General features: G+C 47.6%; 1 protein-coding gene across 5 annotated transcripts in view; it reads left to right on the top strand.

The window, feature by feature from the left end:
- The window catches only part of LOC135895793 (acetylcholinesterase-1-like), a 180,128-nt gene extending 168,885 nt beyond the window's left edge, over nucleotides 1-11,243 (top strand). For all 5 annotated transcript variants that reach the window (XM_065423963.1, XM_065423964.2, XM_065423966.1 and 2 more), the window contains 2 exons: nucleotides 5,901-7,439; nucleotides 10,993-11,243. In XM_065423963.1, coding sequence (XP_065280035.1) covers nucleotides 5,926-7,439; nucleotides 10,993-11,164 — 1,686 coding nt within the window. In that variant the 5' untranslated portion in view covers nucleotides 5,901-5,925 and the 3' untranslated portion in view covers nucleotides 11,165-11,243. The remainder of the gene's footprint in view (nucleotides 1-5,900; nucleotides 7,440-10,992) is intronic.
- Nucleotides 11,244-13,331: the final 2,088 nt, after the last annotated feature.

Below are 13,331 nucleotides of genomic sequence, written 5' to 3'. Positions count from 1 at the left end.
CAGTATTGTGCCGCCTCTGGCTCGGGGTGATATTTACAAAGGCCTACTCGTTCCGCATTGGAATGGGGGATACGATCATGTGCGACTCTTGTGGAACTATAGAACCGATTGAACACATCTTACGTCTCTACCCCGTACGACGCCGAGCGTGAAGCTCTACGGACAGCATTGAACCGGCTGGTCTCTGGTCCAAATTCGGAAGTGAAAATCCTTGGAACATGACCATACGCGTCGATGGCACAGATAGCCAGGAGGAGGGAAGAGAAAAGTAGAAGGCAGGGAGGTTAGCGTTGTTGCAGTACCTGAAGTAGACAAATCTTGGCCACCGTGTGTAGACTCGATGCGAACCTTCAGATGTGCGAGAAACCGTGGGCTCTCTATCTCCTCTCTCTCTCTCCTTTCATCCCTATGCCCCTTCCCCCAGAGCAGTATAGCAAACTGGACGTGCGTCTGGTAAACTTCCCTGCCTTCCCTCTCTTTTATTCTCTCTCTCTCTCTCTCTCTCTCTCTATATATATATATATATATATATATATATATATATATATATATATATATATATATATATATATATATATATATCTTTCAGCGTCACACCCACATGCACTAAGGGGTGCATGGTGTTAAACAAACGCATTTTTCAGCTTTATCGGTCGAGAATTACACTCACGCTATCTACTTTTATGTGTGAATATGAATGAAAAAGTTGAACTAAAGCAGCTTGAGAGATGAAGTCAGTGCTGCCGCTGAGCACGCTTCGCAAAACGAAATTAAGATCAAATTATGAAATGGTGCTTAGCCTCCCATAGAAACACACACTGTAAACCGATTTACACCATTAAGGGTGTTAGGGATGTATAGGTGAAGAAGAAGAAGAAGAAGTTTATTTACCACATAAGTACACTGATTTATACAAAGCGGTAGGGATGGCAGGATAAAAGCTGCATAACGGCAGCTTGACTAGTGGGAGTGATAGTCCGATTTGCACTCTTAAAGGGCAACTCCAGCGATCTTTCTTTTGTTGTTGTTGGTCAGCGTATATCAATAAAACTCACTGGGTATGTTCATCTGCACACTTCCGTCATGTCCTCAAAAGAAGCAGGTTTTATAGTTGCGCAGATTTTTTCACAAATGGAGTTTGTTCATTCCTTCAAACCAGTACCTCGTTTTCCTGCTCGTCAGCCACTGGCCTCATTGTGTTATGACGAGATGGGTGGCGTACACAGAGCACGCTGCGAATTAATGGCAGACCGCAGTGTCGAGGAGCCGGCGATCGTGCTAATGTTTGGTGCAAGCAGTTGCAGTCGCAAGACGTTACGTTCTGTGTGGGCTGGCAAGCAATGGGTGGCAAGTGGTGTTGCAGCACATAAAGTTTGAACCGATGTCGATCGCCCTCAGCCGAAGTTAAGCTTAGCACAGTCGCCGAGTTAGTGCACATTGACCTGATCGACTGACCTAAAGCTATAAAGCCATTTGTATGAAGAAAACTCTCTTTGTAGTTGAATTTGGACCATACGGATTTTGAAATAAACTATTCTTCATTTCGTACAGTGCACACACAAAAAGCGAGAAGAGACGATACGGCGCACTGCCGACATCGGTGCATTGCCGTTCTCGAAGGTTGCCAGTCGCGTTCGTCGGCGCTTCCCTAAATTAAATGTGACTTCGCGCATGAGTGCATATTTACGTACTGTTATGCTGACTCATTATTTATCTTCCAAGGTGCACTGTTTGCCATCTAAACCAAATGGGCAACATGCGGAGGCCTTTTTGGTAGAGCAGCGTAAACAACCGCCTCGTTCAGCTATAACAACGGTGTCAGTACTGGCATCGGCGTTTCCCCGTGAAAACTGCGCGTTCGCTAAATGAACGATCGTGTGAGCAAAGTCTTAATCTACGTCTACTTTATGGAACACGTGAACTGTGTACATAAAAACAATAAGAAGGATGATAAGTAGGTAGCATAACACATACACTATATACAGTCTCCCGCGCGCCAGCTGTTTTTGAAGGTGTCCGGTCACTCATACCAGCGCGACTCAGAGTGATGCGACAGAGCTAACATACACAATATCTAAGTGTTTTGCTGTGTTCTGACATTATTTGATGTCACTGATGCGTGGTCTGCATATATTTCAAGTGAATAATGAGCGGTCGCTGTACCATGGCGGTGTAAGCAAATGCACTGGTTAGCGTTTTGGACACTCAGCGGCGTTCTTCCGGGAAATTATGATCCGGATGCGGAAGGCAGCGCTCCACAACACCTTATAGAAAGTATGCGAAATGCTTCCGTAAAAATTGTTAAAACGCCTCCAATAGCAAGCAGCCCGTATCAAACCGTAGTCTTCATGTTGAAGCGCGATGTGCTGCTCTGGCTATTGGAATCGGACCGCTGACACCCATTGTTGCAATCGCACCGCTGGCACGAGTTGTTGCAAATGGGTCGCAAACCCCAAGGGTAGCGTTGGCCTGGCGGCCTGGGGCACAACTGGAAGCATCCGAAGGTCCTGGCAAAGCATGAGTCGACTGCTAACAGAACAACTTGTTTATTCTAGCATCGCAAAAGAGCGGCCGGTCCGGTCGACCGAAGTGGAGAGACGGGAGAGCACGCTTCTCGACGGAAGAATTCGGAGCCTCTCTCCTGGCGTCCGCGGGCAGCTGCTTTTATACTTTCGGAGTTGAGGGCAAGAGGGAACGTGACGGGACGAGGCCACGTGACAGCGGGGCACGGACAAGCTGAGAGACATGTTGAGACGAGTGTAGTGACGCATCAGCCGGGCCGGCGCCGGTCAGACCTCCTCGCTTCACACTTGGGGAGCTCCTCTCCCCGGCTGCCGCGCTTTCACAAGCGTGGGCACACACACACACACGCACACACGAAAACACGTGGCACTGAAACATGCCTGGACGCGCTTGGCGGGGAGGCGTTGCGGCAGCTCCGAACGGGCCAAAATGTCCGCCGCTTTCAACGAAGCGCCGGCGTCCGTTGCATCCGCGCCGGCTATACCGCGCGTCGTAGGCGAAACGTAACATGGCCCAGGCGCTGGCTATTGTGGTGGCGAGTGCAATGCGAATGGTGATTCATGGCTATTGAATTCGTCGGCATCGTAGCGGTCACTGTTTGGCAGCTCCAAAAAGCTGGTGCAGCTGACGTTGTCACCCGAAGACATTAGCCAATGGTCCGGCGCAGTCACTAATCAATGAAGCGTCTGCTCGTCACCACTTTCGTTCTCCGCGCTGGCGCGACCGACATGCCTTGCGCGCGCTCCCCTCTGGTGTGCCTTCCTTGACATCACACTAAGATGTTCGCTTGGCTTCTCGGTAAAGTGCCTTAACCCCCTTCTTGCTTATTTAAAATAATTTTCAAATTTGCCGAAGAAGTTTACTATCAGACGCGCGCGACAGGGGGTTGTCGGGAACCTAAAAATGCCATTACTTTGACAGGGTCAAAAACTCGCCGGATTTGCTTTTTAAGGACCGTCAAGAGCGGGAATCGGTGTGCAATGCACTAAGCATTCAGGGGGATTACAACAAACGGGCTAAGGGGACGCCGCAGTTGGGGGGATCCGGAATAATTTTGACCACCCGTTTTTTTTTTTTAAGCGCACCGAAATCTAAGCACACCCGCGCTACTGCACGCGAGCGCGCACAACATCCACATTAAGCGTGCTTTACCCATTAAGCTACCACGGCGGTTATCCTCCCTGCAATTTTCTAGGGTCCTTGTGTATACGTGCACACGATTAGCCACGGAAGTGTTATCCAGCGCCACTCACGGCAACGCCAGCGGATGTGGTGCACCCTTTTATGCCCTCCGGCGTCGCGTAGTACGCGAGCTTATAGGAGCAGGCAACTGGCCAGTAAACCCGCTCATGCTATATGTCATCACATCAGTGATGCCGAGCTTGAGTCCCCGGTTATGTGATGAGCGAGGGGAAAGAGAGAGAAAGTAAGGAGAGGAATGGCACGGAGGTCAACCAGACGAGCGTCCGGTTTGCTACCCTACATTGGCAGTAAAGGAGAGGAGAATAGAAGGAGAAGAGGGAGAGAACGGATGCCTGGTAATATGCATACGCTCAGATGCAGGGAGGTTGGCCTATTTAAAGTCACGTGTCAGCCTGCTGCCCAAGCAATGACAGTTCAGGCGCGTGCGGAGTAACACAGAGTAAATTTAAAGGTTCGGTTCTCCTTGCGCCTTTTAATGTTCAAACTATGATTGTTTTTCCACAATGGCTCCTAAGACGAATCGACCTTTACCGTTTATTTATTTTTTTCTCTAATACTCGTCGGAGCTGTGCGCCCACGTAATGTTATGCGAATAAAGTCTCATTCCATGTGGGTTCCAATACCAAGTGTACTCGCTCTTAATTCCTGCATAGTCGCATCGATGTGTTACGTTTGGCCGTTCCAAGAGTGCTTCTGTAGAACTTTGTTATTTCTTGCACAGCTTGCAACTTCAGTGGTGGATCCAGATCACAGAAAGACACTGTTTTACGCTAAAATTGTTCGTAACACGAAATTCCAGCCAGTCCTTGGCGCTTACATATTAGCGAACGCGGCTGGCAACTGCCAAAGAGCACTTACGAAAGAATAGCTTTCTGTATTCCGCACGAGAACAGCACTATCCGCAGCTATACAGCCGGTTCGAGAGACAATAAAATTATCGAACCGACAAAAAGATCTACAAAAAAATGTACATGTTTTATTATAAGCTTGAAAAATTATCCACTGAAAACGCCAGGGAAGCTTCATTGGAAAAATATATTCGCCGAAAGAGAAACTAGCTTACGGGTGGGAAAAAAACGGAAAAAGTACAACCAAATGTCTGAAAAATCTAATCCGAAAACGCCGAACCGTATGTCATAGTATAATATATGAGGTTTCACTTATGATTACTCTGCATTCCTGAAAGCGAAATATGTATTGTCACTTTCTTTGTAAGGCTTTCGTCCGTTTCATCACATAGCCCTCCTTTCTTTGCATACGTTTTTCTCACCGATCGGGAAGCTCGAAAATACTCTTCTGCTGTAGAACTCCGTTTCAGATAATGATGCACTGCTAGCTCGTGTTATTAGCCTCGCCTTTTATCCTTCAATAGGGCGAACAAATTACACTTTTAATAAGCCAGGTCAAGGTTGAAAGGCGGGCACCGGAAGTACTTCGCAATCAATTCCATCAATTATCTTCACTGCTAGTCAAAAGGAGCCAGGACGCGCCCCCTTGTAGAGCTTGCTGGAAGATCATTTTCCTTGCAGGTCACTTACTGCGTAACACGCGTAGGAGCATCTTCAGTGCTTTAATTTCCGCTAATATAAGCTTTCAGTCACCCCCTGAACTGTAATGGCCCTGTTTCAAGCATTTTCCCAATGTGCTTTATATTGTTACTCGCTTGTCTTTTTTGGTCGACGATCTCCTTGTTGGCATCCGTGGCTGTTCTCTGAGGGTGACTGCTCCGCGGTTGATCTTCAGTGCTCTGTTGCCCGTATTTAATATCACTGACCCATCTTCGCATACTGATCGAGCTCGTATGCGTCGTCCGACATACGCTAAACCCGTTCATGAATTCCTGCGGCTGAAATTTGCTGTCTGAAAGAAAATTCTATCGCCACAGATTCACCAAAGGGAGCATACTATGCTGCCATTTTGTTTAGTATAGCAGTAGACAGATTAATAGGGTATCATATACTTTCAGTACAGCCCTTGTACGTTCTTCCTTTCTAACCTTCTTTTAGTGCAGAATTCATTCATTCATTCATCACGTGGATTTGATAATCTGCTTCAGGCTAACATATGTCCTTTCGCTGAAATTCAACGTTCTGTCTATATATGTATGTATCTGTATATTCTGTATTCCTTGAACACGTAAGCAGTGAAGCATATTTCTTCTCCCTTTCGTGCAGGACGACTGCTTCTTGACAAACGAGGATGTCCATACATGCTGCAGTAGTCGTCGTATTACTGTTTGTCATAAGCGAGCCATTATCGTCGGCTTACAAGCTCACGAAGCATGATCCTGTCGTAAAGACTCAGTCGGGCCTGGTTCGCGGATTCAAGGAAGATGTATTCGGGGTGTCCGTCGAAATCTTCCTCGGAATTCCGTACGCAGAGCCACCTGTCGGAAGCCTGCGCTTCATGCGCCCAGTGCCCGTAAAACCGTGGCTTCGAGAGCAGAAGGCGATGTTCCTCCCGCCCTCCTGCGTTCAGCCCTCGGTGTACTTCAACGAGTTCATCAACATAACAGGTGACGAGCGCAGCGAAGACTGCCTCTATCTCAACATATGGGCGCCGGCGCGTGAATCTTTCGAGTCGGAAGAGCAGCTCAAAGCCGTCATGGTTTTCTTCCACGGAGGGGCGTTCTTCTTCGGCAGCACCAACTGGCACTTCTACGACGGCTCCAAACTCGCCGCCTTGGGCAATGTGCTGGTCGTGACCGTAAACTACAGACTCGGGCCGTTCGGCTTCATGAACGCGAAAGACCCACCCATGTCTATGGGAAACCAAGGGCTTCATGACCAGAACGTCGCAATGCGCTGGGTCAAGCAGAACATTCGTTACTTCGGTGGCAACGACGACCTCATAACCTTGTTCGGGCAGAGCGCCGGTGCCATATCCATCGGCTACCACCTTGCCTCGCCTGCCAGCAAAGGTCTCTTCAAGAGAGCCATCATGCAGAGCGGCAGCCCTTACTGGACGATAGGTAAGATGGACAGTGAGGACAGCTTCACGAAGGCGGCCATTAAGCTCAACTGCGTCGACCGCGGCGTGGAAAAAGTGACCGACTTCGATTCCGTCTTGGGATGCCTGCAGAAGAAAAACGCCTCAGACATTCTCAAAGCGCTCGAATCGAGAAACGGCCGCGTCCGCCTGACGTATCACCCTGACCACGGTGACGATCTCGTTCCGGAGGAAGTGTCGCAGGCCATAAGAAATGGCTTCGCGAATGACGTCGATCTCCTTATTGGTGCCGTTAAGGACGAGGGAAGCGTATTCATAGAGTACTACATGTCGCCAGTCCTGGACTTCATGGACGTGTCCCAGATCCAGAAGGGAACCATGGACGTGTATTTCATGTTGCTGTTTAGGTTCCTTCATGAGAAAAACGTTCACCAAATACGGGAATTCTACCTAGAATCGGCTACCGAAGAACCCAGCAGCTTCTTAAGAAACTCTTCCAATGCTATGGGAGACTTCGCCTTCCTCTGCCCTCTCATGTACTTCGCCGAAGACTACGCCAGGAGGAACAACAGCGTCTACTTTTACGAGTTCGCCCACCGACCGAGTTATTCCTGGAACGCGCCGTGGGCGGGCGTAGCCCATTTTGACGAGATACCGTTCGTGTTTGGCTACACATTGGACAACGACATCTTCAACATTACGCAAGAGGAAAGGGCGTTCACTCTCTTCCTCATGTACACGTGGACGCATTTTGCCAAAACTGGGTAAGTCAGAAGGGTAAGGTACGCAAAGGCCTTGTGCTAAACACCGTGTGCTATAGTGTTTGTATCGCCTTCTTCAAAGGCATGTCGACAATTAATACCGTCGTGATTTGCCCGCTCATGTGTTTACTTGATTGGACGACGTAGCATATGTCTCAGCAGTTGCTTGATCCCTAAAACATGAGAAACAATGTGCCTGTGAACTGAGCGAACGCTTGGGGAAAAGTGCCCGTCGTAGCCGACAGAAATGAAAGTGCATTTCAGGAAATTTAAACAAAGCTTAATGTCCAGATTCATTGTCTAATTCCGTAGAGATTATCAATTGCCAATTTATGGCACTGTTTTTCTGTCAAATATCAATTTCATGAGTACGCTAAAAGAAGAACCACCACTGCGAAACCCCCAATCCACTTTCAGCAGCTGTAGTAAGCGGACATTTTTTTGATCTCCTAAAGGACCCCTCATCAGGTCTGGCCATTTTGAACTGACAATCGCAATGCATACAATGCGTGCTCATGATCGGGCCTGCAAAGTATTACACCACTACGCGCCTCGAAAAGAGCCGAAATTTCAAACCAAGCGCCCTGCGCCCTTCTTGCCGACCACCGCGCTCCGAGCCGGAGAGTCGACTTCATTCGCACAAGTTCGCCTACGTAATTCGCAGTGCTATGATGTGACTCACCGTGACACGTAGCTTTGAGAATTAGTCAAGGTAGCAGCCCTTATTTGTTTGATCTGTTGCTTCAATAGACGAATTAAAGCTTAGAGAAATTTAAACAACCTACAGACCGAATGTCCGCATGTCTTTGTTTTACTTCATACCGTAGCAAGAGATATGTACTTCCATTTCATTTGCTTGTTCCCATCGTGCAGTCACGCGCGCAGAGAACGAAACTATGTTAATTTCTACCGTGTTCCAGCGCGCGTTCTCGCTCTGTGATCCGCTTATGTCGTGTAGCACTGTCTTATACCACCGTTAGTCAGGTGTTATCGTGCACAGCACGCAAAATCGTGCGCTGCGCGAAACGAGACAAACACAACAGCTCGCGCGCGAGACTGTCATAGGAAGTGCGCCACGCATCAAAAAAGCGAGAAAAGCAATAGGAGGTGGCGCCCGTGACGTTTACGTCACGTGAGCCTCCTTCTCCGGTATTGGAGAACGCAAGGAAGGAATTTCGCTTGCGGAGGCTAGAAAGCGCCAAGTGGAGAGAATGTCTATGGTAGCGGCGACGCTCGCCTCCTGAAATCATGGGTGCGCGGTGCTTGAAATATTTCTGTCTCGGCTATTAATGAACAAATTTGCAAAATTCTTGCGGTAGGACGCTCCTTAGAGGATACGTAACAACTTCCAGCGTAGAACTAAAATTTGCTATGTGGCCTTGTGAGGGGCCCCTTAAGTTGCCCGTCCTCCTTGCGAAAGCACAGGTGTGATAGAAAGAGAAAAAAAAATAAGCAAGGAAGGGCAGGGAGGCTAACCAGACGCATTTTCGATTTGCGACCCTGCCCTTGGGGAAGGAGACTAAGGGACGAAGAGAGAGAAAGAACCAGCTATTGTCATCAGCAAGAGATTGTGCTGCAGTCACAACACTTCAAGACCGCGATAATTCCTAAACCATTATTACTGCTTGTTATACAGATAATGGCACCCTATTAGGAGGCTCTGACGAGGAGACGTAACAATAAAACTATCTGTGATCGACGCTACAAGGGTAAGTTCAATAAGCATCTTATAAATGTATCTATTATCGACGCTAAAAGGGTAAGTTCAATAAGCATCTAGATTACCTGTCATTCTCGTCATGACCTGCTGACAAACTTCATCTGCATAGGCCCACGCCGCTCTTCGGTTTTAATTGCAGGCAAAACGCTGGAGAGCGATCGCTCGAAATATTATGGTGGCTATAAACAGGGAGAGGAAGCCGGCCAATTTGAGAAAGCCATGAAATATGAAATGAAAGTAGTGGGACAAATAACAGATCTGATAGTATTGCGCGCACTTTTTTGTTTTAGAAGGTGCAGTGATAAGCTTCTGGGTGTGATGAAAACTTTACTCGTGCAGTAATTAATGTATTGTTCACGTGCAACGTACAGCTGCGTGAGCACTGAAGCTACGCGCACCACTGGCGTAGTGAAAGGGAGCTGTGGCCTAGCATGGCCCTTCACTGTGGGAGTTCGTATTGCTCTGCAATTGTCGGCAAAAAAAAAAAGACTGGCAAAGCAATAACGTAGAGTTGTTCCTCCGAACGAGCCACCATACCGACCCCGCACGCATAAACATGAAATCCTACTTGCTATATAAAAGACCGTTGTCGTTGGTGGTCACAGTTAGTATGGTCAAGCGTAATGTGCAAAAAGTCGTTAAGCGCTATCGCTGTTTATTAGGCAAATATTTGCGAACTAACATCCAGTGCAGCTTCACAGATGAAAGTACACGGGGGCAATTAACTCACATAGCGAAGCCTGCGTGACTTTTCAGACGTACAGCACAATCTCGGTATACGGAAGTCACTTAAACGGAATTGCCGGTTCAAAACGGAGCAACCGCCTCTAAATTGATTGGCTGCGCATTTGGATGTGCAAACAAAACTTTCGTTAATCGTAACCAAATTTTTCGCAAGTGTCTGCAAACGGAACCACAGAAGCCTGTTCTAAAGTCTTCTCTGCTAAAAGCCATTCTTAAAAAGCGGTGGCAAAGGCTCGAACAAGCAAACATTTCATAGGTTCCTATTGCATAGCCTGTGAAGTGCGGGCAGCTTGGCGGCTTATTTCTACCCTTCAGATGGTCGAAATAAGAACGATAGAAATTTCGGGATCGCATTACAGCGCACCATTCGATAACGTGGAGTCCACCAGCACGAACTCGTGCTGGGCCAGCCACAAAGTCGAGCAGTAAGAGCGATGTTCTTGCTTTGACACGTCATCGGTGCCTCCTAAAAACCGAAACCAGCGACGCCTAGTCAATGCAGAAATTGCCGACCACGCACAAACAATGTAACAAACTCGCTGCTACATGCACTTCTTGATTCCTAACGTTTCTAACAGTGTTAAGACGGAGTGCGGCATACAGTGCTGCACACCTGCCCCTCTTTCTCAGTAAGCGGAGCTCCTGCTGATCGGAACATATTTCTCCGGTGCCCTGAAGTTTTGCTTAACGAGATTCTACTGTATAGCGAACTGCGGTGAATACGACAAACGGCAATGAACATCGAGGACGATTGAGGCTTCGCGTTTGTCACAGTGTCGCTCCACGTTTTATTTCTTTCTTTTTTTTCTGCCTGAACTTTAGTCGTACTCAATACCAGAAAAATACTAAGGATATCTCAAGTTCATAAGATAAGAAAATTATTTCAGAAAAATGCAATCGAGATTTTCAATTAGAAGTACCTTTGTCATATGTACCTGCTTCGTACTTGTTCACACCAATGAGTGAGCGTCAAGAAAATTTGTGTGTCAGCTGTGCTACAGCCTGCGTGCGTACAGAGGGCAGGTCTAACGAGGGCCACCGCGCTGTCGCTGTTGGCGCCTCGTCTTCCTTTCTTTTCTTTCTCACTTGCAGGCAAGTACCGCCAATCAACGGCAAAACGTGGCCTCGGTTCAGCGCTTCCAACCCGAGCTACGCTGAGCTAAACCTTCCGGAATCGGACATCAAGTCGCCCGTCTCCGACCTACGATGCGAGTTTTGGCGGCCTCGGTTTTGCGGCCAGAACAAGACAACGATAGCACGCTGAGAAGAATACCGCCGCAATCATTCCATCGTTGTATATATATTTCCTCTCAAACATTGTCAAAAAAAATTCATGCAACGATCGTTTTTCTCGTATTTCTTTCACCCTTCCAAAAATCACGCATGATATTCAGTCGCGCCTCAACAGAGTCTATTGAAGGCTGAAAAAAAAAGAATAAAAAGAAACAGCGGGATTTCGATAACGACTTCTGTAAAGGAATTAACTATTCGCTTGGAGGTCACAGCTGCCCATAATGTCTAATTATTTTCCGTTTGCTTCGTTCACGATGCCTGCTAAGCGAGGCTAAGAGCTCGCTCATATTGCATCTGTAGTCCAAAGCCACTGACTGGCCCCTTAAAATTTTGGAATCAGCATAAATGCTTTTCTTGATTATGCCTATGTTGGAGGAGGTCGAAATCGGTTGGCGCCTGGGCATCGGCTACTCTACTTCTCTTTATTGACATACATCTACCAAATGATGCGGGAGCTTCAAAAAGAATGAGGGAAGGGATATAGTGACAAACATTCCAAAGTTCGTACGTACAACGTAAATACACAAAAATAACTGACACGTCTTTGTTCAAGTACATGGGAAATGCAGAACCTGTCTCTTTAGGCAGCCTCTGCACAAATGCACCAATGTCAATAAAGTTTGACGCATTTAAAACGCATGTTTGGTGCAGAAGAGGTTAAACTATTGTGACTGGTGGTCGTGGATCTTTCTTTTATTTAAAGCACAGGCATTTTGCTCGAATTTATGAACACCGCAAGGTTTCAAACAAAACTGCAATGTTAAGTTTGTGAGTCCGTAGCTCCGCAGCAAAATACAGGCGTCGCATTTCTATAAACTGCACCTTAAGTATAATCCAAAGCCGGAACTTTTTATGTAAACTGCAGCTAATTCGTTACCTTAGTGTTATCAAAGTTAACTTGCATTATCAAAGTAACAATTTAGACAAGCTTCAATAAAGGTCCTGCAGGACGCACGTTAGCGCGCAGTGGGTGTCTCCCACGCAGGGACCGACAGGGAGTACCTGGCGGCCTCTGCGCGAACAAGTATCTGAAAACTAGAATTTCAAATTTTGACTCTGTCGTAAGCTCATTTTACGACACTGCAATATCTGCTTGTGAATTGTTTTCGTTTTTGTAGAGTTAGGAAGTCCTGAACTTGTTCCCTTAAGCTTTCTTTCTTCAAGCGAAGCTTATATTGGCTCACAAGTCTCGGTGGCCTTGTCGTGGTCACGCAAAAAAAAACAGTTGCTCCCAGAGCAGAGCAGTTGCGGAAAAGGGCGCTTTAGTGAGTCGAAAGCTGCGCCGGCGCCGGAGCGTGAGTCATTACCAACGATTCCAGCTGCATAGGCGCGCGCTAACGCCAAGCGCGCAACCAATCAGAGCCTTTCGCTTCCACCGGAAAGAGAAAGAGCAGGAAAGGGTTTCGCACGCGCTGCGCCGGCTTCATTTCCGTTCAATTCAGTCTCGAAAACGGATTGCATGCTCAAACGTTGTGCGTTCCCTTAGGAGCAGGCAGCCTTCGACGAGCGGCGTTGAGAACTCGCCCGTGAAAGAGACCGCCACCGGCGCGCCTATCCAGCCATTAGAGCAGTATCGCGCGCGCTGCGACGGCTTCGTTTCCGTTCAGTTCAGCCTCAGAAAACAGATGGGACGGTCAAGCGTTGTGTGTTCCCCCGAGGAACAGGCAGCCTTCGACGAGCAGCGACGAGAACTCGCCCGTGAAAGGGCTCGCCGTCGGTGCGCCGATCCAGCTGTTAGAGCCGACCGAGCACAGGCGATCCGACAGCGACGAGAAGGTGAAGAGAACTGAGGGCTTAACTTGCCTATGCTGTACATCCACTGTGCTTAACATCCTACAGCCCACATCACTAACTAATCAGTGTCATTATTTTAGTACCTGTATGTTTTACGCAATCTACAACCATTTTTGGGCCCTTTTACAGCCATGTCCCATCCACCATGAGAATTTATTGTCCATGCTGTCCGCAATACATCAACTGCGTCAACATCGTCAAAGAGCGTCATGTGTCATGGCGCTCTTTGTTCATAACTTGCCCTTGCGCCATAAAACACTACACACCATCATCCTACGTGATGCAACAAAAGTAGACGGAGTCCAAATTTGTACATATCGCAAAACAAGGATGCCTAAATTTTC

The sequence above is a fragment of the Dermacentor albipictus genome, chromosome 4 (assembly GCF_038994185.2).
Source record: "Dermacentor albipictus isolate Rhodes 1998 colony chromosome 4, USDA_Dalb.pri_finalv2, whole genome shotgun sequence".
In the NCBI taxonomy this organism is placed as follows: domain Eukaryota; kingdom Metazoa; phylum Arthropoda; class Arachnida; order Ixodida; family Ixodidae; genus Dermacentor; species Dermacentor albipictus.
This window is presented reverse-complemented; position numbering and strand designations above follow the sequence as displayed.